General features: G+C 44.7%; 1 protein-coding gene across 1 annotated transcript in view; it reads left to right on the forward strand.

Moving 5' to 3' along the window:
- The first annotated feature begins 5225 nt into the window (after window positions 1–5225).
- The window catches only part of LOC123101761 (expansin-like A1), a 29719-nt gene continuing 9393 nt past the window's right edge, over window positions 5226–25551 (forward strand). The window contains exons 1-3 of the mRNA XM_044523064.1: window positions 5226–5426; window positions 5507–5527; window positions 7043–7210. Coding sequence (XP_044378999.1) covers window positions 5226–5426; window positions 5507–5527; window positions 7043–7210 — 390 coding nt within the window. The remainder of the gene's footprint in view (window positions 5427–5506; window positions 5528–7042; window positions 7211–25551) is intronic.

Raw genomic sequence — 25551 nt, forward strand, 5'->3', positions numbered from 1 at the left:
TGTTACCATCTACAAAGCTCGACTTGTTGCGAAAGGTTTTCGACAAGTTCAAGGTGTTGACTACGATGAGATTTTCTCACTCGTAGCGATGCTTAAGTCTGTCCAAATCATGTTAACAATTGCCACATTTTATGAAATCTGGCAAATGGATGTCAAAACTTCATTCCTTAATGGATTTTTTAAAGAAGAGTTGTATATGATGCAACTAGAAGGTTTTGTCAATCCTAAAGGTGCTAACAAAGTGTGCAAGCTCCAGCGATCCATCTATGGACTGGTGCAAGCATCTCAGAGTTGGAATATACGCTTTTATGAGTTGATCAAAGCATATAGTTTTATGCAGACTTGCGGTAAAGCCTGCATTTACAAGAAAGTGAGTGGGAGCACTACAACATTTCTGATAAGTATATGTAAATGACATATTGTTGATCGGAAATAATGTATAATTTTCTAGAAAGCATAAAGGAGTGTTTGAAAGGAGTTTTTTCAAAGAAAGACCTCGGTGAAGCTACTTACATAATGAGCATCAAGATATATAGAGATAGATCAAGACGCTTGATAAGTTTTTTCAATGAGTACATACCTTGACAAGATTTTGAAGTAGTTCAAAATGGAACAGTCAAAGAAGGATTCTTGCCTTTGTTGCAAGGTGTGAAATTGAGTAAAGACACAAAACCCGACCACGGCAGAAAATAGAAAGAGAATGAAAAGTCATTCCCTATGCCTCAATCATAGGTTCTATAAAGTATGCTATGCTGTGTACCAGACCTATTGTATAACTTAGCATGATTTTGGCAAGGGAGTACAATAGTGATCTAGGAGTAGATCACTTGACAGCGGTCAAAATTATCCTTAGTGGAATAAGGACATGTTTCTCGGTTATGGAGGTGACAAAAAGTTCATCGTAAAGGGTTACGTCGATGCAAGCTTTGACATTGATCCGGATGAGTCTAAGTCTCAATCTGGATACATATTGAAAGTGGGAGCAATTAGCTAGAGTAGCTCCGTGCAGAGCATTGTAGACATAGAAAATTTGCAAAATACACACGGCTCTGAATGTGGCAGACCCGTTGACTAAACTTCTCTCACAAGCAAAACATGATCACACCTTAGTACTCTTTGGGTGTTAATCACATAGCGATGTGAACTAGATTATTGACTCTATTAAACCCTCTGGGTGCTAGTCACATGGAGATGTGAACTAATCACATAAAGATGTGAACTATTGGTGTTAAATCACATGACGATGTGAACTAGATTATTGACTCTAGTGAAAGTGGGAGACTGAAGGAAATATGCCCTAGAGGCAATAATAAAGTTGTTATTTATATTTCCTTATATTATGATAAATGTTTATTATTCATGCTAGAATTGTATTAACCGGAAACTTAGTACATGTGTGAATACATAGACAAACAGAGTGTCCCTAGTATGCCTCTACTTGACTAGCTCGTTAATCAAATATGGTTAAGTTTCCTAACCATAGACATGTGTTGTCATTTGATGAACGGGATCACATCATTAGGAGAATGATGTGATGGACAAGACCCATCCGTTAGCTTAGCATAATGATCGTATAGTTTTATTGCTATTGCTTTCTTCATGACTTATACATATTCCTCTGACTATGAGATTATGCAACTCCCGAATACCGGAGGAACACTTTGTGTGCTATCAAACATCACAAAGTAACTGGGTGATTATAAAGATGCTCTACAGGTGTCTCTGTTGGTGTTTGTTGAGTTGGCATAGATCAAGATTAGGATTTGTCACTCCGTGTATCGGAGAGGTATCTCTGGGCCCTCTCAGTAATGCACATCACTATAAGCCTTGCAAGCAACGTGACTAATGAGTTAGTTGTGGGATGATGCATTACAGAACAAGTAAAGAGACTTGCCGGTAACGAGATTGAACTAGGTATGATGATACCGGTGATCGAATCTCGGGCAAGTAACATACCGATGACAAAGGGAACAACGTATGTTGTTATGCGGTTTGACCGATAAAGATCTTCGTAGAATATGTAGGAGCCAATATGAGCATCCAGGTTCCGCTATTGGTTATTAACCGGGGATGTGTCTCAGTCATGTCTACATAGTTCTCGAACCCGTAGGGTCCGCACGCTTCACGTTCGATGATGATTTGTATTATGAGTTATGTGATTTGATGAACCGAAGTTTGTTCGGAGTCCTAGATGTGATCACGGACATGACGAGGAGTCTCGGAATGGTCGCGACATAAAGATTGATATAATGGAAGGTTGCATTTGGACATCAGAATGGTTCCGAGATGTTCGAGCATTTTTCCGGAGTACCGGGAGGTTACCGGAACCCCCCGGGGAGTTAATGGGCCTTCATGGGCCCTAGTGGAGAGAGGAGGCAGCAGCCAGGTGGAGGCGCCCCCCCAAGCCCAACCCGAAGTGGACTAGGGTTGGGGAGGGGCAGCCCCCCTTTCCTTGGAGGCACGACCCAGATCATCCATGGAGGCACCTTCATCTGCCTGACGGTCGCGAGACTAGCGAGTTCTTCCGAGCCTCTACTTCGTGGACACTTGGTGATGGCAATTCATTCCGGTTTTAGCACGATCAGTGGCTGCAGGGGTAGTCCATCTCCAAGATTGCGCCAACCTTTCCTCCCTCATTCCGTGCCACCATCGAAGGTGACTCCTTGCAAGTGAGGCCCTCGACAATAATACATTGATCACCGACATCCACAAAACTTTCAACCCCCGTGGCTACAGTCGAGCATGTTCAGCTTTGGAGAAACTTCCAGGAGGTCACTCTCTCCCATGACCCTGATAAGCTCTCCTGGAAATGGACTGTAACGCCCAGGCCACAACCACTGGTTCCTGGCTGTTACGTCTAGCGGAATCTAGACTGGCATCACAGACCAACACTAGTGTCGTGGAATTGTCACGGCAGATGTCCTCTTGCAAGGACTTAGTCGTGGAGCCATCGCAACTAGGAAGCTTAAAGGGGTTAACGGGACAAGGGACACGAGAGAGGTTTTATACTAGTTTGGCCCCTTACGATGAAGGTAAAGCCTACGTCTAGTTGGGTTGGTATTGCTAGGGTTTCGATGACCAGGGAGCGAGATACGCTATGCCCGGTTCTCGATTGGATGTTACTTGCCCTAAGCCGCCGGCGGGTCGTCCCCTTATATACACGGGTTGACGCCCTGCGACCTACAGAGTCCCGGCCGGCTCATAAACAGTGTCCGGCTCGGTGACTAGTTAATCCTGCTTTACAAGTCATGACATCACGGCGGTTTATCACTACGGGCCTTAAGTTGCCTGTGGGCTTTAGACCCTTTATTGAACCGCCATCTTCATGCTTGATCTTGGGCTTCAGATGATGAATCACCTTTGCGTAACCCGGCCCCTCCTGGGCGGCTTACACAAATAGTTATATCCCCAACATTAGGCCCCAGATTGATTTGAACCTGTTCATGTCAATCTTAAAACACTTTAAGGTAGAGCCTTCTGTCTTCTGTGTGCGCAAAGGTGATAACCCGTCGTGATGTCATCCTCTGAATCCGTAATAACCCGTCATGACGTGATCCTCTGAATCCGTGATAACCCCCCGTGACGTCATCCTCCATTAAATTCATATTTTATTCTGTCATATCTTTAACGGATCTTTATCTTTACTGACCATTCCGAAAATCGAGGCGTCGGAGTCGTTGGATATTGATGCCTGGCCTCCTTGTTTCTCGCGCTTTCTCAGTCAGCCCTTCTTTATAAATAGGCATGACCCCTAGGTCGTTTTCCATTCTTCCCCTTCGGTCGTCTTCTTCCTCTCGTGACCCCGCTACTGCTCAAGCTCCGCCGCCGCTGCCGCCGCAGAAGAGCACCACACCTTCGTCGACCTTGGCCGCTGCATCGACCTGAACCGTCCAGAGATCTGCGACAAACCCCTGCAGCAAATCTGCATCTGTAAGTTTTCTTCTTCCCTGTACCTCAGATCCACATTAGGATACTCGAGTTCCTCGGTGTTCTTCGCTGTTCGTCACGAACCCTTCATAGATTTCGCCACCGCAGCCTGATTCGATCTATAAGAGAGTAAAAACTCATGCGGTAGCTGTTCCGCCCCCTTTTTAAATGTAAACAAACCCCTTTTCACTTGCATAGAGGCCTCATTCGAGCTTATGAACTCATCTGTACTGGCTTTAGGTCTGGAATATTTTCTTTTTTGGAACGACCATTTGATCCAAAATAATAACTGCAACTTGTGAAACCTGGTTGTTCCATACTTAGTCAAAAATCTGTTTCTGTCAGATCCATTTAGCCACGGCGACTCTCACCGCCGGCTTAAAAATACAATACTGATTGACAACCTGGCCAACTTCTGGCGGTTTAAAATAACTTAACTGCTTCTGATATTCATAGCGGCTTAACTGACCAGATACCATTAGCCATATGTCATTAGGCCCCTTCGTAAGCCGCCATATTGAATAGAATTTGAAATGTTTTCCTCCAGGTTAAATTGAACCGGAAAATTTTATTTTGTCATAGGCTTGCATCTGCATAATGGCACCCAAGGTTCCCAAAGCACCTGTGACCTGTAATTGGGTCAAGTCCATTGTTACTGAAAGCACCTTGTCTGATTTTGTGAAGACTGGCTATCTGCCCAAGAAAGAAGTCATGTCCTATCGTGCTCCTAACCCGTTAGAGGAAAAACCGCAAACCAAGGAGGGGGAAGTGATCGTTTTTACTGATCATATGAGCCGGGGCTTTTCTCCACCCGGCTCAAAATTCTTCAGGGATGTTTTGCACTTTTTTGACCTCAGACCTCAAGATATTGGGCCCAACTCCGTGTCAAACATTTGCAACTTCCAAGTCTTTTGCGAGGTGTATCTTGGAGAAGAACCCAACCTGTTACTTTTCAGAGAATTGTTTTACTTAAACCGCCAAAATGAACGTGCCAATGGGCCCAGCCTGGAACTTGGTGGTATCTCCATTCAGCGACGGAGGGACTGCCTTTTCCCATACGCTGAACTGCCAAGCCACCCTAAGGATTGGAACCAGACGTGGTTCTATTGCCAACATGCTTCTCCGGCTGATGAGAACCCGCTGCCCGGCTTTCACGCTCTGCGCCTCGAATCCAACCATCCACTACCGGACAAGTTATCTACCGTTGAGCGTCTACAGCTTGCTCCCATCATAAAGAAAATCAAAGCTCTCCTGGGGAACGGCTTAGATGGCATTGATTTGGTCCGAGTCTGGATCTCATGGCGGGTGATTCTGTTAAGCCGCCGCCTGGCTTGATGTGCACTTACACAGGTGAAAAGGATGACCCGCTGCGTCATTGTCCCGACGATTTACCTGATGACATGGTTGAAGCCATGACCCAATCTCTTTTGAAAGAGGGCACAGTGGTGAGTAACACCTTCGGCTTACTTCCATTCTGCAAGAATAACCCGGCTCCTGCAGTAAGTCATCAACCTAAAAATTTATACCCTTATTGTGGAATGCCTTGCTTTTACTCATAACCTTTTCTCAATATTCACAGGCAAATGCCAATTTCTGGAAGGTCAAATATGACCATGAGGCTGCCAAACAAGCCAGAGCGGCCAAGAGAGCCGAGAGGAAAGCCGCCAAGGCAGGAACCCAGAAGAAGAAGAAGCCAAGTGCCTCAGATTTTCTCAAACTGGATGACACCACTGATGATGAAGAAGAGGTAATCCTTAACTCCCCTGATTCCTTTACCATCATCTTACTAACATTAATTTCCTTCGGGAGGACATGGGAAACAGCCAAGCAGTTGAGGAAGAGGTAACTATAATTTCCTCCGACCCTGAGCCTTTGCCGAGGCAGAAAATCCGAAGAGTGACCCGGAAAGTAAGATTTTCACATCCTTTAGCTTACCAAGATCCTCAATTTCTTTTGAAGCAACAGACTCATGAGAGCCAGAGGCAGACCCGGACCAGCAAAGACGCGGAACTCTCCTCCGGCTTACCTGATGTAATAAGGAAGCGCCGGACTGAGGTTATTTCCGATTTATGTTCTTTTTTTACCTTTGGCGGGTTTCATTTATCAACCCCTCAATTCATCTGACTCAAACTATCAGGACACTTCACCTTCCTCCGGCGAATCCATGCAATCCAACATGCCGGCTTTCAAAACTGCTCTAGGGTAATGTCAACTTATTTATCTTTATGCTTATCTTACTCATGTTTTTGTACTAACCCTTCTGATTTGCACACAACGTACGAGTGAAGCCCAGCAAAAGGGCGAAGAAAATTAAGCCGACCAAAGAACTGGTCGTGACTGACCCCGAGCTCGGAACAACTGCTCCTGACACCTCCACACATGAGCCATTGTCTGAACCGGCCCATGATATTCCACCACCAACTTCTGATCCGCCTGCCGAACAAGCTCTTGACGGCTCTGATAACCCGGAGATTCCTAGACTGGCCAAAACATATGACCCAGAAGTCGAGATCCTTAAGACTCAGTTTGTTGAACCGGGAAGACCCACTGTACTTGCCAAGTGCTCTGCCAAGGAAGAACTTTTGGAACGTCGCAAAGCCAAACTGGACGTCACTGATTATACTCATCTGAGTATTGGAGAAATTGTCTTTGGCTACATAAGTTAAGTACACAGTAGCCGTGACCTGGAAGTTGACATGGTGAAACAGATACATCAAAAAATCTGAGGTATAACTTTTGTTCCTTTTCCTTATTCATACTTACTATACCAGCCCCCAAGTCTATTGCTTATGAGAAAATATGCTGTAGACTTAGAATCCGCTTAGCACTGCTTGTCAGACGCCCGGCTTATCATGTAACACTTGAAGGCCGGCTTGAAAATAAGATATTTGAACCGGTGTAGTATAATACTTTGAAATGCAATATGCATTAGCCCCCAAGTGCCAAGTATATTTGCTTGCAAAGTGCTTGGGACTTAGTTTCCATGAACCACCGTAGTAATTTAGAGTTCTTCAGCATACATTAGCCCCCAAGTGTCAAGTATCTTTGCTTGCAAAGTGCTTGGGACTTAATGTTGTATTATAATAATTCTGACTGTAACCCGGCGCTGATACAGGCAGCCATGAGTCAATTTGAGGCGGAGATCTCTGACTTGAAGAGCCGGCTGGAAGCTCAAGAGGCTGAAACCCAAAAGGCCAATTCCAAATTTGAGTTCAGCGTTTCTGAACAAGAAAATTTGAAGAAGAGCTTTGAAGTAGACAAGAAGGCATGGGCTGATGAAAAGGTCTCCTTGATCTCCCGGGCAGAGAAAGCGGAGGCGTCGCTTGCAGAAGCAACTATCGAGCTATCCGGCTTAAAGCACCATATATCTCAGATGGTCTCAGCAATCTTTGGTAAGCTATTTCTGCCAATGTTCAATACTGCAAATCTTTTTTCGACTAGTATCTCAATTGTCACCTCCGGCTCACCTGATGTTTCTTAATGCAGGCCCCAGGACCTCGAATCTTAACCAGAGCATCTTGATCAAGTTAAAGGCGGTTTATACCCTGGTGGAACAACTCTACACCGGGTCACAACGTGCTTTAGCCGTTGTGGCTTTGTCAAATGAGGTTCCCCATCTCCTGGTGGACGTGCTAAGGCGGCTCGCTGTGCTACCTCAATGGGTCCAAGAGCTAAGGCGGGCGTTTGCAAGAGCCGGAGCCATAGCCTCATTGAGCCGGGCCAAGGCATGGCTACCAGAACTAGACCCGGCCGACATCGCCCTTGGATATCCAAGCCTGAAAGAGGATGGCACCACATTTGACCAAAAAGACTTCACCGCCTGTGTGAGGTAAATACGTCCTGTGGCCACTCTTATTGGGAATGATACGGACCTTACCAAGTATCAGCTGGGTTACGACAGTCAGAACCAGAGAATCCCAACGCCACACTATGATGTAGTCAGCCTGATCCCTCCAGTTCGTAAGCATACCTTCGCCCCTGAAGTCGATCCGGCCGGGTTAATTGATGATGAAGCTGAATTTGAAGCTTTGAGTGGCATTGACTGGTCATCAACAACCTTCCAGGACAGGGCAGCCGAAGGAGGAGCGGAAAGGGGTGACCCGGAAGCGTCAGGCCAACAAAATGAGTGATTCGTCGGGCGTCTTATTTTTATGCCTTGTGGAAAACAATTATTCATTATCCAGACTCGAGGAGTCTTGTAATAGGGTAGAATAAAGACTTGACTTTGTCGTACCATCGCGCACGTTTGAGGCGCTCAACACTTGTTCAAGCCGCCGTCGTTATATTCCTCCAGTTTATATTGATCTTCTGCTTTAGTTACCCTGCATACAGAACAAAAAATGCAAGTCCCTTGGCGGCTTACCGCATGGTGGGTCATATGTTTTATAGATAACTCGGAGTATGAATCAAAAAATCATAAAAAGGCCGGTTCTCAATTATATCCTTAAGACATAATTGTAACAGCATACATGTGATCCTTTGATTACCTTGCCGGCTTATGTGACCCGAACAATGAGGGTAAGCTTTTTAATCCTGAAACCTGGCACATATGATGCTTATTATGCACGAACAACTGTATTTGATCAAAATTAAGCCGGTGGGATAAAAATCACCCCATAAATGCTCTCAGAAAATGATCTGAAAATCGTCAAACAATTGTTATTTGCAATGTTTTATGAGAGATAGACAAAATTGAAAGGCCGCTGATTCGAATACGATCAGTAAACCGTTCCAAAGGGGTTAAACTAAGATTCAGATACGATCATATAGCCCCCAGTGGCTCTGGCGATGCCGATCAAGTGGGTATCGACAGCTATGTTCTCTTTGGCTCGAATACGACCTATGTTTGAACAGGAAGCCCCCAAGTGACCATAAGAGTTGTTTAATGACGCTGATTCTAATACGATCCACGTCATACCCAAAGGGGTTGAGCTATGATTCAGATATGATCAAGAAGCCCCCTAGTGGGCTTGGCAGTATGCCGATCAAGAGGGTATCGACAACTATGTTCTCTTTGGTTCGAATACGACCTATGTTTGAACAGGAAGCCCCCTAGTGATCATGGCTAGATTCAGATGTGATCATAAGCCGTACCAAAGGGAAAGCCGGATTCAAATATGATCCACTCCCTATTGGTTGTTTCAACAACATAATAAAGAAGACATGTAAGCATTTGAGGATGAAAAGGACGGAGGTCCTGCTTTATTGCTTTTCATAATATATACATCAAAATATGTACATCCTGAGAGCCGGTGGCTCAAGTGTAGTAAGGCCGAAGATGAGCGATATTCCACGGCCGACGGGTCTCCTCCTCTGACTTACGTGAGTCTTTGTGCTCTCTAACATCGATGAGGTAATATGACCCGTTGTTCAGGTTCTTGCTGACCACAAAGGGTCCTTCCCAAGGGGGGATAGCTTGTGCATATCAGATTGATCCTGGATGAGCCAGAGCACTAAATCACCTTCCTGAAAGGTTCTGGATCTAACCCGGCGGCTGTGGTAGCGGCGCAGGTCTTGCTGGTAAATCGCCGAGCGGGCTATTGCCAAGTCTTGCTCTTCATCCAACAAGTCAAGTGCATCCTGACGAGCTTGCTCATTATCAGCTTCAACGTAAGCCGCCACGCGGGGCGAGTCATGACGGATGTGGCAGGACCGCCTCTGTTCCGTACACCATGAAGAAAGGTGTATAACCCGTAGATCTGTTAGGTGTAGTGTTGATGCTCCAAATCACAGAGGATAATTCCTCCCCCCAACAACCCGGCGTCCGCTATAAGGGGACCAAGATCCGGGGTTTTATACCTTTCAAGATCTCCTGATTGGCTCTTTCTGCTTGACCATTGGATTGAGGATGAGCTACCACCGAAACATCAAGCCAGATATGTTCTTGTTGACAGAACTCTTCCATGGCACCTTTGGAGAGATTAGTGCCATTATCAGTTATGATGCTGTGTGGAAAACCAAAACGAAAGATCACTTTTTTCATGAACTGAACCGCCGTGGCTGCATCACACTTACTGACCGGCTCTGCCTCAACCCACTTTGTAAATTTATCCACCGCCACCAGGAGGTGTGTCTTTTTATCCTTAGACCTTTTGAAAGGCCCGACCATATCAAGCCCCCAGACTGCAAACGGCCAAGTAATTGGAATCATCCTCAATTCTTGAGCCGGCACATGAGCTCGTCGTGAGAATTTTTGACAACCGTCACATTTACTGACCAGATCTTCCGCACCAGCATGAGCCGTCAGCCAGTAGAAACCATGACGAAAAGCTTTGGCCACAAGAGATTTTGAGCCGGCATGATGACCACAATCACCTTCATGGATCTCCCGAAGTTTTTCATGACCTTCCGTAGGTGACACACAATGTTGAAACGCCCCAGTGACACTGTGATGATGCAGCTCACCATGAACAATGGTCATGGACTTAGACCGCCGGATGATTTGTCTCGCCAAGGTCTCATCCTCGGGCAACTCTCCTCGGGTCATGTAAGCCAAATATGGCACTGTCCAATCTGGGATGACGTGAAGAGCCGCCACCAACTGCGCTTCTGGGTCTGGAACAGCTAAGTCCTCCTCTGTGGGTAACTTGACAGAAGGATTATGCAAAACATCCAGAAAGGTGTTAGGTGGTACCGGCTTACGCTGAGATCCCAGCCGGCTTAAAGCATCAGCCGCCTCATTCTTCCTTCGATCAATGTGCTCCACTTGATAACCCTTGAAGTGCCCAACTATAGCATCAACTTCACGACGATAAGCTGCCACGAGGGGATCCTTGGAGTCCCACTTGCCTGACACCTATTGAGCCACGAGATCTGAGTCGCCCAAGCATCTTACCCGGCTCAAATTCATCTCTTTGGCCATCCGAAGACCATGGAGTAAGGCCTCATATTCAGCTGCATTATTAGTACAAGGAAACATGAGCCAAAACACATAACAAAATTTGTCACCTCGAGGGGAAGTTAAAACGACTCCAGCCCCCGAGCCTTCCAACTGCCTGGATCCATCAAAGTGAATAGTCCAATACGTGTTGTCCGGCTTCTCCTCAGGTGTCTGCAGCTCTGTCCAATCATTGATAAAGTCCACCAAGGCTTGAGACTTAATAGCAGTACGTGGAGCATACTTCAAACCATGAGGCCCAAGCTCAATCGCCCACTTGGCGACTCGTCCTGTGGCCTCTCTATTCTGGATGATGTCTCCCAAGGGAGCAGAACTTACCAACGTGATGGGGTGACCCTAGAAGTATTGCTTAAGCTTCCGGCTCGCCATGAACACCTCGTAAACAAGCTTCTGCCAATGCGGATATCTTTGCTTAGACTCAATGAGCACCTCACTGATGTAGTAAACCGGCCGTTGAACCGGATGCTCCTTACCAGCCTCCTTGCGCTCCACCACAATTGCAACACTGATATCACGTGAGTTAGCAGCCACGTATAACAGCAACGGCTCTCTATCAATGGGAGCCGCAAGGACCGGCGGCTCATATAAATGTCTTTTTAAATCTTCAAAGGCAGCATTAGTAGCATCACTTCAGACAAAAGTGTCCGTCTTTTTCATCATCTGATACAGCGGTATGGCCTTCTCACCTAACCGGCTTATGAACCGGCTTAAAGCAGCGATACGACCCGCCAGTCGCTGAACATCATTGATGCATGCCGGCTTAGCCAAAGAGGTAATTGCCTTGATCTTCTCCGGATTAGCTTCAATACCCCTGTTGGAGACTAAGAAACCCAAAAGCTTGCCTGCTGGCACGCCAAACACACATTTGGCCGGGTTAAGCATCATCTTATAGACCCGGAGATTATCAAAGGTTTCCTTCAGATCATCTATCAAGGTTTCCTTCTCTCTGGATTTCACCACTATATCATCCACGTAAGCATGAACATTGCGCCCAATCTGATTGTGGAGACAGTTCTGTACACACCGCTGATAAGTCGCCTGGGCACTCTTGAGCCCAAATGGCATAGAAACATAGCAGAAGGTTCCAAACGGAGTGATGAAGGCCGTCTTCTCCTGGTCCTTAACCGCCATCTTGATCTGATGATAACCAGAACAAGCATCTAGAAAGCTCAAACGCTCACAACCCGCCGTAGCATCAATGATTTGATCAATACGGGGGAGAGCAAAAGGATCAGTCAGACATGCCTTATTTAAGTCCGTGTAATTCACACACATCCTCCAGGTGCCGTTCTTTTTTAGTACAAGCACCGGGTTAGCCAACCACTCTGAGTGAAAAACTTCAACAATGAACCCGACCGCCAAGAGCCGGGCCACCTCCTCACCAATAGCTTTCCGTCTCTCTTCGTTGAACCGCCAAAGAAACTGCCTCACCGGCTTAAACTTCGGATCAATATTAAGAGTGTGCTCAGCGAGTTCCCTCGGTACACCCGGCATGTCAGAAGGTTTCCATGCAAATATGTCCCGATTCTCACGGATGAACTTGATGAGCGCGCTTTCCTATTTAGGATCCAGATTGGCACTAATGCTGAATTGTTTAGATGAGTCTCCTGGAGTAAAATCAACAAGCTTGGTTTCATCAGCTGACTTAAACTTCATCACCGGGTCATGCTCTGTGGTCGGCTTCTTCAGAGATGTCATATCCGCCGGGTCAACGTTATCTTGATAAAACTTTAGCTCCTCCACTGTGCAAACCGACTCGGCATAAGCCGCATCGCCCTACTCACATTCCAGGGCTATCTTTCGACTCCCATGCACAGTAATGGTGCCCTTGTGACCCGGCATCTTGAGCTACAAGTAAACATAACACAGCTGCGCCATGAACTTGGCATAAGCCGGCCGACCAAACAGAGCGTGATATGGGCTTTTGATTTTGACCACCTCAAAGGTTAACTTCTCAGCCCTAGAATCATATTCATCTCTGATAACCCACAAGTATAGGGGATTGCAACATTTTTCGAGGGTAATATTCAACCCAAATTTGTTGATTCGACACAAGGGGAGCCAAAGAATATTCTCAAGTATTAGCAGCTGAGTTGTCAATTCAACCACACCTGGAAACTTAGTATCTGCAGCAAAGTGTTTAGTAGCACGGTAATATGATACTGGTGGTAACGGCAACAAAAGTAAAGACAAGAAAAGCAATGTTTTTGGTATTTTTGTAGTGATTGTAACAGTAGCAACGGAAAAGTAAATAAGCGAGAACCAGTATATGGCAAACTCGTAGGCACCGGATCAATGATGGATAATTATGCCGGATGCGGTTCATCATGTAACAGTCATAACACAGGGTGACATAGAACTAGCTCCAATTCATCAATGTAATGTAGGCATGTATTCCGTATATAGTCATACGTGCTTATGGAAAAGAACTTGCATGACATCTTTTGTCCTACCCTCCCATGCCAGCGGGGTCCTATTGGAAACTAAGGGATATTAAGGCCTCCTTTTAATAGAGTACCGGAACAAAGCATTAGCACATAGTGAATACATGAACTCCTCAAACTATGGTCATCACCGGGAGTGGTCCTGATTATTGTCACTTCGGGGTTGCCGGATCATAACACATAGTAGGTGACTATAGACTTGCAAGATAGGATCAAGAACTCACATATATTCATGAAAACATAATAGGTTTAGATCTGAAATCATGTCACTCGGGCCCTAGTGACAAGCATTAAGCATAGCAAAGTCATAGCAACATCAATCTCAGAACATAGTGGGTACTAGGGATCAAACCCTAACAAAACTAACTCGATTACATGATAAATCTCATCCAACCCATCACCGTCCAGCAAGCCTACGATGGAATTACTCACGCACGGCGGTGAGCATCATGAAATTGGTGATGGAGGATGGTTGATGATGACGACGGCGACGAATCCCCCTCTCCGGAGCCCCGAACGGGCTCCAGATCAGCCCTCCCGAGAGGTTTTAGGAATTGGCGGCGGCTCCATATCGTAAAACGCGATGATTTCTTCTCTTTGATTTTTTTTCTCTCCGAAAGCGAATATATAGAGTTGGAATTGGTGTCAGAGGGTGTCCAGGGGGCCCATGAGGTAGGGGCGCGCCCTAGGGGGGGGGGGGGCGCCCCCACCCTCGTGGACAGGGTGTGGGCCCCCTGGTCTTCATATTTGGCGATGATTTTTTATTGTTTTTTCTAAGATGTTCTGTGGAGTTTCAGGTCATTCCGAGAATATTTGTTTTCTGCACATAAAACAACATCATGGCAATTCTGCTGAAAACAGCGTCAGTCTGGGTTAGTTCCATTCAAATCATAAAAATTAGAGTCTAAAACAAGGGCAAAAGTGTTTGGAAAAGTAGATACGACGGAGACGTATCAACTCCCCCAAGCTTAAACCCTTGCTTGTCCTGAAGCAATTCAGTTGACAAACTGAAAGAAAGAAAGAAAAACTTTTACAAACTCTGTTTGCTCTTGTTGTTGTAACTATGTCAAGCTAGCATTCAAGTTTCAGCAAAGATCATAATTAACCACAGTTGCAATAATTCTCAGGTCTCACAATTACTCATATCAATAGCATAATCAACTAGCGAGCCATAATAATAAATCTCAGATGACAACACTTTCTCAAAACAATCATAATATGATATAATAAGATGGTATCTCGCTAGCCCTTTCTGAGACCGCAAAACATAAATGCAGAGCACCTTTAAAGATCAAGGACTAACTAGACATTGTAATTCATGGTAAAAGAGATCCAATTATAGTCACACCCAATATAAATTAATAGTGATGAATGCAAATGATAGTTGTGCTCTCCAGCTAGTGATTTTTAATAAGAGGGTGATGACTCAACATAAAAGTAAATGGATAGGCCCTTCGCAGAGGGAAGCAGGGATTTGTAGAGGTGCCAGAGCTCGGTTTTGAAATAGAGATAAATTGTATTTTGAGCGGTATACTTTCATTGTCAACATAGCAACTAAGAGATGGCGATATCTTCCATGCTAAACACATTATAGGCGGTTCCCAAACAGAATGGTAAAGTTTATACTCCCCTCCACCAACAAGCATCAATCCATGGCTTGCTCGAAACAACGAGTGCCTCCAACATACATCAGGTCCCAGGGGGAGTTTTGTTTGCAATTAATTTTGATTTAGTTTGCATAAAGCATGGGACTGGGCATCCCGGTGACCAGCCATTTTCTCGTGAGTGAGGAGCGGAGTCCACTCCTCTTGAGAATAACCCGCCTAACACGGAAGATAAGGACAACCTTGGTTGATACATGAGCTATTCGAGCATACAAAACAGAATGTTTATTTGAAGGTTTAGAGTTTGGCACATACAAATTTAGTTGGAACGGCAGGTAGATACCGCATATAGGAAGGTATAGTGGACTCATCTGGAATAACTTTGGGGTTTAAATGGATTGGATGCACAAGCAGTATTCCCGCTTAGTACAGGTGAAGGCTAGCAAAAGACTGGGAAGCGACCAACTAGAGAGCGACAACAACCATGTACATGCATTAAAATTAATAAACATTGGATGCAAGCATGAGTAGGATATAATCCACCATGAACATAAATATCATGAAGGCTATGTTGATTTGTTTCAACTACATGCGTGAACATGTGCCAAGTCAAGTCACTTAAATCATTCAAAGGAGGATACCACCACATCATACCACATAATAACCATCTCAATAGCATGTTGGCACGCAAGGTAGACCATTATAACTCATAGCTAATCAAGCATGGCACAAGCAACTATGATCTATAATTGTCATTGCAAACATGTTTATTCATAACAAGCTGAATCAAGAACGACGGGCTCATCATATTTACAAAAACAAAAGAGGTCGAGTTCATACCAGCTTTTCTCATCCCAGTCAGTCCATCATATATGTCATCATAATTGCCTTTCACTTGCACGACCGAATGGTGTGAATAATAATAAGAGTGCACGTGCATTGGACTAAGCTGGAATCTGTGAGCATTCAATAAACAGGAGAAGACAAGGCAATATGGGCTCTTTGGTTAATTCAACAATAATGCATATAAGAGCCACTACAACAATTTAATCATGGTCTTCTCCTACTGACCCCCAAAGAAAAGAAAAGAAATAAAATTATTTACACGGGAAAGCTCCCAACAAGAAAAAGAAGAACGGGAAATATTTTTGGGTTTTCTTTTTAATTACTACTGCTACAACAGTAAAATAAACTACTACTAATTTTTTGGTTTTTCTTAAGGTTTAACAAACACACAAGAAGAAAGCAAGAAAAAGAAAATAAACTAGCATGGATATTACAGTGAAAAAGTATGAGCACCGACATCTAGCAATGAGTGTGTGTGAACATAAATGTAATGTCGGTGAGAAATACGTACTCCCCCAAGCTTAGGCTTTTGACCTAAGTTGGTCTATTGCCAGGGGTAGCCTGGCAGATACCCGTAAGTGTAGCTGGGGTCGTACTGCAACGAAGAATAGTTGGGATCATACTATGATGAAGAAGAGGACTCTGACTGCCACTGATTGACAGTCGTCTCTGGATCCCACGAATAAACAGATTGTCGTGGAGGCTCATCTTGTGGTTCCGGTTCTGGGGCTGGTGCAGGGTTCTTGTAAGCCTGGACAGCAGCCCACGTAACGAGATAGGGTCCTACAAAATTAAACAAAGAAGGAGCAGGCAACGTAATAGTTTGAGGATAATGTTTATCAAAGTATAACTTATATTTGAGCTCTCCATCCCTTCCCTTAACAAGAAAATCATGTGCTAACATACTCTTATAATCTAGATAAGCACTAGGCAGCAATTTTTCTTCTTTCTCATCATGCCTAATAGCTATGTTAAAGTATGTAGCGAGATGTGAAGCATAAATGCCTCCAAAGATGGGACCCTTAGTACGGTTAAGACTTAACCGTCTAGCAACAATTCCGCCCATACTAACAGTGTTGTCGCGGTATAAACCATGGAACAAAATAATATTATCGGAAACACTGAGGTTCCCACAGTTCCCATGACCAATCAAGCATCGACTAGCAAATAAAGCAAAATAGCGTAACACAGGAAAATGTATGCTAGTGATCCTCGCATCTGAAACCTTCCTGGTTTCTCCCACAGAGATAAGGTTAATAAATGGTTCCAACTCCTTACGGGGTGGTTCCTCTAAGGTGCCCTCAGGAGGTATGTTGCAGACTGCGCAAAATTCAGACAATGGCATTTTCTTAACAACGTCATATAAATGAAACTCTACTTGAGGAGGTGATTCCTTAGGGTAAAAGTAGAAGTTTTGCACAAAAGTATTTGTGAGTAAGAGATACTATGGACGTTGGTTGCGGAAGAAGTCGGTGAGGCCAGCATTTTCAATCAATGAATAGAAATTCTCATAAATCCCAGCCTCTCTCAAGAAATTATCAGAAGGCCATTCACACGCCCGGACTTCCACGGTACGAGGCAAGTTATATTTGGGCCTCTGAGCTTCTTCATTTTGTTTATCCTTTGAGCTTCGGCTCGATGAACCCCTCAAAAGTCTCCTCATTATTTCTGAAATATTCTGAAATTTTTAGTAACTTCAAACAAAAGTGAACCAACTTCAATAAAGCTGATAGCAACTACTCCTACAAGTGCTTAGAGCCTATATCAAGCATTAGAACTACTTGGAACCATATAAATTTGACATGTAAGCTTAAGAACATGGTCACCTATGCAGCACAAATTTGCAAAGAATAAAGCACTAGAACAAAAACTAATTGGACCAATGGAGGAGTCACATACCAAGGAACAATCTCCCCAAGCAGTTTTGCGAGAGGTGCTTTGAGCAAGGAGATCAAAAATCACAGCAAAAGTGGCTGGAACTCGTGCTTGAGTTGGTTTTTCGGGTTTGTGTGAGACAGAGGAAGAAGATGGGTGCTGGGATAAGTGGAGGAGGGCCACCGTGGGCCCACGAGGCAGGGGGCGTGCCCTAGAGGGGGGGGGGGCGCCCTCCACCCTCGTGGCCAGGTGGCAGCTCCTCCCGCGATAATTTTTGCACAGTAAATCCTCAAATATTCCCAAAAAAATCATATTAAATTGGCATGGCATTCTGAGGACTTCTATTTTCGGGATATTTTTATATTGCACGGGTAAACCAGGAAACAGACAGAAAAATACTATTTTTACTTTATTTCTACTAAATAACAGAAAGTATAGAAGGGACACAGAAAGTTGTGCTTCTAGTTTCATCCGTCTCATGATCATCAAAAAGAATCCACTAACAAGGTTGATCAAGTCTTGTTAACAAACTCATTCCGATAATCATGGAACCGGAGAAATTTCGAATAACACTATGTTACCTCAACGGGGATATGCACATCCCCAATAATAAGTATATCATATTTCTTCTTAACAGTAGGAAGGGGAAATTCAAAACCTCCAAATTTAATCGATGGAATTTTTCCAATGGAGTTGATACTATGAACTTGAGGTTGTTTCCTCGGAAAGTGTACCGTATGCTCATTACCATTAACATGAAAAGTGGCATTGCCTTTGTTGGAATCAATAACAGCCCCTGCAGTATTAAGGAAAGGTCTTCCAAGAATAATAGACATACTATCATCCTCGGGAATATCAAGAATAACAAAGTCCGTTAAAATAGTAACGTTTGCAACCACAATAGGCACATCCTCACAAATACCGACAGGTATAGCAGTTGATTTATTAGCCATTTGCAAAGATATTTCAGTAGGTGTCAACTTATTCAAGTCAAGTCTACGATATAAAGAGAGAGGCATAACACTAACACCGGCTCCAAGATCACATAAAGCAGTTTTAATATAATTTCTTTTAATGGAGCAAGGTATAGTAGGTACTCCGGGATCTCCAAGTTTCTTTGGTATTCCACCCTTAAAAGTATAGTTAGCAAGCATGGTGAAAATTTCAGCTTTTGGTATCTTTCTTTTATTAGTAATGATATCCTTCATATATTTAGCATAAGGATTTGTTTTGAGCACATCAGTCAATCGCATACGCAAAAAGATAGGTCTAATCATTTCAGCAAAGCGCTCAAAATCATCATCATCCTTTTTCTTGGATGGTTTGGGAGGAAAAGGCAGGGGTTTCTGAACCCATCGTTCTCTTTCTTTACCATGTTTCCTAGCAACAAAGTCTCTTTTATCATAACGTTGATTTCTTGATTGTGGGTTATCAAGATCAACAGCAGGTTCAATTTCTACATCATTATCATTACTAGGTTGAGCATCATCATGAACATTATTATTAACATTTTCATTAGGTTCATGCTCATTACCAGATTGTGTTTCAGCATCAGACATAGATATATCATTTGGATTATCAGGTGGTTCAGCAATAGGTTCACTAGAAGTTTGCACAGTTCTATCATTTTTCTTTTTCTTCTTTTTAGAAGAACTAGGTGCATCAGTATTATTTCTTCGAGAATCTTGCTCGATTCTCTTTGGGTGGCCTTCAGGATACAAAGGTTCCTGAGTCATTCTACCAGTTCTAGTAGCCACTCTAACAGCATAATCATTTTTCTTACTATTCATTTCATCAAGCACTTCTTTTTGAGTTTTAAGTACTTGTTATACTTGAGTGGTAACCATAGAAGCATGTTTGCTAACAAGTTTTAGTTCACCTCTAATATTAGCCATATAATCACCCAAGCGTCTAATCTTATAAGCATTTTCTTTTAATTGTCTACCAAAATAGGCATTGAAGTCGTCTTGCTTAAACATGAAGTTATCAAACTCATCCAAGCACTGAGTAGCAATTTTAGTAGGAGGGATTTCAGCTTTATCATATCTATAGAGATAATTTACCTTTACTACCTGTGTCGGGATATCGGAATCAAGAGGTTCTTCAATAAATAAATGATTAAGATCATATGTTTCTTCAACAGGCGGTATATTAAGACCATGTATTTCTTTAATAGGAGGTAAATTCTTAACATCTTCAACTTTAATACCTTTTTCTTTCATAGATTTCTTTGCCTCTTGCATATCTTCGGGACTGAGAAATAGAACACCTATCTTCTTCGGAGTTGGTTTAGGAATAGGCTCATTAATTAGAGCAGGAGCTGGCTCAGGAGGTGCCCAATTATTTTCGTTTGTCAACATATTGCTCAATAGAATTTCAGCTTCATCCGGTGTTCTTTCCCTGAAAAGAGAACTAGCACAACTATCCAGGTAATCTCTGGAAGCATCGGTTAGTCCATTATAAAAGATATCAAGTATTTCAGGTTTCTTAAGAGGATGATCAGGCAAAGCATTAAGTAACTTGAGAAGCCTCCCCCAAGCTTGTGGGAGACTCTCTTCTTTGATTTGCACAAAGTTGTATATTTCCCTCAAGGCAGCTTGTTTCTTATGAGGTGGGAAATATTTAGCAGAGAAGTAATAAATCATATCCTGGGGACTACGCACACAACCAGGATCAAGAGAATTAAACCATATCTTAGCATCACCCTTTAATGAGAACGGAAATATTTTGAGTATATAGAAGTAACGCGATCTCTCATCATTTGTGAACAGGGCAGCTATATCATTTAACTTAGTAAGATGTGCCACAACAGTTTCAGATTCATAGCCATAAAAAAGATTAGATTCAACCAAAGTAATTATATCAGGATCAACAGAGAATTCATAATCCTTATCAGGAACACATATAGGTGAAGTAGCAAAAGCAGGGTCGGGTTTCATTTTATCTCTAAGTGATTCTTTGTTCCATTTAACTAATAGCCACTTTATCTCATATCTATCTTTGCAAGCTAAAATAGCGACAGAAGATTCCATATCAAAAAGATAACCCTCAGGAATAACAGGCATATTTTCATCATCACTTTCATCATCGTATTCAGATTCAATAATTTCTTTTTCTCTAGCCCTAGCAATTTGTTCATCAAGAATTTCACTAAGGGGCACAGTAGTATCAGGCATAGAAGCAGTTTCATCATAAGTATCATGCATAGCAGAAGTGGCGTCATCAATAACATGCGACATATCAGAATGAATAGCAGAAGCAGGTTTAGGTGTCGCTAGCTTACTCATAACAGAAGGTGAATCAAGTGCAAGGCTAGATGATAGTTCCTTACCTCCCCTCGTAGTTGAGGGATAATTTTTTGTCTTAGCGTCTTTCAAGTTCTTCATAGTGTCCAGCAGATATAAATCCCAAGTGAGTCAAAGAATAGAGCTATGCTCCCCGGCAACGGCGCCAGAAAAAGGTCTTGATAACCCACAAGTATAGGGGATCGCAACAGTTTTCGAGGGTAGAGTATTCAACCCAAATTTGTTGATTCGACACAAGGGGAGCCAAAGAATATTCTCAAGTATTAGCAGCTGAGTTGTCAATTCAACCACACCTGGAAACTTAGTATCTGCAACAAAGTGTTTAGTAGCACAGTAATATGATAGTGGTGGTAACGGCAACAAAAGTAAAGACAACAAAAGTAATGTTTTTGGTATTTTTGTAGTGATTGTAACAATAGCAGCGGGAAAGTAAATAAGCGAGAACCAATATATGGCAAACTCATAGGCACCGGATCAATGATGGATAATTATGCCGGATGCAGTTCATCATGTAACAGTCATAACACAGGGTGACACAGAACTAGCTCCAATTCATCAATGTAATGTAGGCATGTATTCCGTATATAGTCATACGTGCTTATGGAAAAGAACTTGCATGACATCTTTTGTCCTACCCTCCCGTGCCAGCGGGGTCCTATTGGAAACTAAGGGATATTAAGGCCTCCTTTTAATAGAGTACCGGAACAAAGCATTAGCACATAGTGAATACATGAACTCCTCAAACTATGGTCATCACCGGGAGTGGTCCCGATTATTGTCAGTTCGGGGTTGCCGGATCATAACACATAGTAGGTGACTATAGACTTGCAAGATAGGATCAAGAACTCACATATATTCATGAAAACATAATAGGTTCAGATCTGAAATCATGGCACTCGGGCCGTAGTGACAAGCATTAAGCATAGCAAAGTCATAGCAACATCAATCTCAGAACATAGTGGATATTGGGGATCAAACCCTAACAAAACTAACTCGATTACATGATAAATCTTATCCAACCCATCACCGTCCAGCAAGCCTACGATGGAATTACTCACGCACGACGGTGAGCATCATGAAATTGGTGATGGAGGATGGTTGATGATGACGATGGTGACGAATCCCCCTCTCCGGAGCCCCGAACGGACTCCAGATCAGCCCTCCCAAGAGGTTTTAGGGCTTGGCGGTGGCTCCGTATCGTAAAACGCGATGATTTCTTCTCTTTGATTTTTTTCTCTCTGAAAGCGAATATATAGAGTTGGAATTGGCGTCGGAGGGTGTCCAGGGGGCCCATGAGGTAGGGGGCGCGCCCTAGAGGGGGTGGCGCCCCCCACCCTCGTGGACAGGGTGTGGGCCCCCTGGTCTTCATCTTTGGCGAGGATTTTTTATTGTTTTTTCTAAGATGTTCCGTGGAGTTTCAGGTCATTCCGAGAATATTTGTTTTCTGCACATAAAACAACATCATGGCAATTCTGCTGAAAAAAGCGTCAGTCCGGGTTAGTTCCATTGAAATCATACAAGTTAGAGTCCAAAACAAGGGCAAAAGTGTTTGGAAAAGTAGATACGATGGAGACGTATCAATCTCCAAAGGCTACTTCCAGCTCAATCTTGCCGACTGGGTATGCCGACTTACCAGGCACCACTCCATGGAAAACGGTGTTGGATGTCTTTAAATTTTTGTCAGTCAACCCCATACGTCGAAAGGTCTCATAATAGAGGATGTTGATGCTACTACCTCCATCCATAAGTACCTTAGTGAATTTATATCCACCAACTTGAGGTGCTACGACCAAGGCTAACTGACCTGGATTGTCAACCCGGGGAGGGTGATCTTCCCTGCTCCACACAATAGGCTGCTCTGACCACCTCAAATAACGGGGAACCGCCGGCTCAACAGCGTTCGCAACCCTTTTATGAATCTTCTGGTCTCGCTTGCATAAGCTAGTGGTGAACACATGATACTGTCCACTATTCAGCTGCTTTGGATTGCTTTGATAACCCGACTGCTGCTGCTGCTGACCTCCCTGACCAGACTGCTGCTGATTATAACCACCTTGATTTCCCTGAAAGCCGGAATTTGAACCGCCACCCGGGCCATGAAAACCGCCGGCACCTGAGCCACCACCCGACCCATGATTGCCGTCGAACATGTTGGAATTCTTGAAAGCCTTCATGATCGCGCAATCCTTCCATAAGTGAGTGGCCGGCCTTTCCCGGGTGCTGTGTCTCAGACATGGTTCATTGAGTAGCTGCACAAGAGATGGACCTGACCCGCCAGATCGAGGGGGCGGCCTCCCCTTGCGTCTCTGATTGTTACCCTGTGCATTGGCGTTGGCCACAAACTCCGGGTTACCATCGGCCTTACGCTTATTGCCTCCTTGATTCGCCGGGTTATGCTGCTGGCCCTTTCCATTGCTGTTCTTCTTTCCCTTCCCTGTCCTTTCCTCATCAGACGCGGGATCCTTAGTACTATCAGAATCAGCGTATTTGACTAAAGCCGCCATCAGCCGACCCATATCATTACAATCACGCTTGAGACGTCCCAGCTTCTGTCTTAGTGGTTCAAATCAGCAATTTTTCTCCAACATTAAGACTGCAGAGCCGACATCCATCTTGTCAGACGAATGTATTATCTCCTTGACCCAGCGCACCCAATGAGTGGTAGATTCACCCTCCTCTTGCTTACAATTAGTTAAGTCCACAATTGACATAGATTGCTTGCAAGTGTCTTTGAAGTTCTGAATGAACCGGGCCTTTAACTCTGCCCATGAGCTAATGGAATTAGGCGGCAGGCCCTTTAACCAAGTCCGGGCCGTTCCATCCAACGTCATGGTGAAATACTTAGCCATTGCCGCGTTGCTGACCTCCAACAGCTCCATGGCCATCTCATAGCTTTCGATCCACGCCCCAGGCTGTAAGTCGGCCATGTAATTTGGCACCTTTCGGGGTCCCTTGAAATTTTTAGGCAGACGCACATTACGTAAAGCCGGCACCAAACAAGGAACACCGCCGGTTCTGGTGGCTACTCCTGCCTCAACAGAAGTCGTTGGATAATCCGAGAAGGCTTGATGAGCCGTCTGCTGAGCCGCCAGTTGAGCCACCCGCTCATCTTCCTGACGTATCCGGTCCTGCACCAGGTTATAACCGCCGGGCTGGTTACGTCGCTGGGCGTTGCTTGATAAGGCCTCTGACTCCATATGCCTGCTGTAACTCGGCTCCGGCTTGGGCGAGGAGTCGAATGAATCCTGTCTCGACTATAGGAATAAGCCTCCTGCTGAGCAAGATCCATCTGGACAAGTTCTCTGATCCTTCGCGTCTCTACCGCTGTTGGATCGTCGCCATCCACTAGGAGAGCCGCCAAATGTGCCGATGCTGCGATCAGGTTCTCCATGGGGTTAGAAAAGTGACCCGGCGGTGTCGGTACGTACCAGGGCGGGGCCATATTCATATGAGGAGGTGCCATCACCCGAGGCTAAACCGGTCCCCCTGCTCCGGATGTTATGAATTGATTTGCCTCAGGCGGATTACTAGGGCCGGTTCCGGGTGTAGAGAAAAGGTTCCGGGGATCATAAACCGGAGGCAAATGGGATTGAGTTTTCTGGTGTCTCCTCCTCATTACCTCATTAGATGCGTTCAGGCTCATCGTAAGCCGAAAAGCCTCTGACTGGAGCTGTTGGGCCCATGCATCCAAAGCCGCCTGTTCTGTGACCGACCTGTTATCCTCAGCCGCTAAGGCCTCCTTGGCCCGGGCTATTTCCTCACGTACCTGTGCCACCTCTGCATCGTGCTCATCTTGACTTGCAGGAATAATCGTGGCAGTTAACAGGGCCGCCAATTTGTCCATGAGGTCAATCAGCACCTGAGCCGGCGGGCGCGCAGGGCCTCCTGCCCCGGCCGCTCCTGACCCGGACGTTATTGCTGCCGCAGACATAGAGTTTTGGCCGGGTTGAGTACCAGCCATAAAGATCCCTACCCTGCTTGGCGGCTCAAAGGGGTCCGGAATACTGCTGCCATCAGAACAGCCCCCAAGCCTGCCATCTTGCAGTTGATGCAACGAATCTATTTCATCAGTGAACGAATCACCATCAAAGTGGACGGCTGTCTCACCGTCGTCTGCGGATACTTCAGAAAGTTCTCCTTTGTGGATGCAACCCACGAAGGCACGCTTCATGGCGGGTTGAGCTCGGGAGGGTCTCGCACGCTGAGCCGTCTCGACGAGGTTGGTGCAGTTGTCCGGCTTAGGGCCTGGCTCACCAATTCGGCTGATGAAGACGTGGATTCCGCCGAAAGGGACCCGGTACTCGTACTCAATTGAGCCGGCGTCGGGGCCCCAGCTTTCGTCGTCGATGTAGATCTTGCCGCGACGACTCTTGGTCATCCGGCCCACAGCGTACCCCTTGAGCCCTTCGAAGTTGCCCTTCAAGAACTCAGATCCACCGTGCGCTGACCCCATGGTGGGCGCCAACTGTCGTGGAATTGTCACGACAGATGTCCTCTTGCAAGGACTTAGTTGTAGAGCCATCGCAACTAGGAAGCTTAAAGGGCCGGGTTAACGGGACAAGGGACATGAGAGAGGTTTTATACTAGTTCGCCCCCTTACGATGAAGGTAAAGCCTACGTCTAGTTGGGTTGGTATTGCTAGGGTTTTGATG

The sequence above is a fragment of the Triticum aestivum genome, chromosome 5A (assembly GCF_018294505.1).
Source record: "Triticum aestivum cultivar Chinese Spring chromosome 5A, IWGSC CS RefSeq v2.1, whole genome shotgun sequence".
NCBI classification, from domain to species: Eukaryota; Viridiplantae; Streptophyta; class Magnoliopsida; order Poales; family Poaceae; genus Triticum; species Triticum aestivum.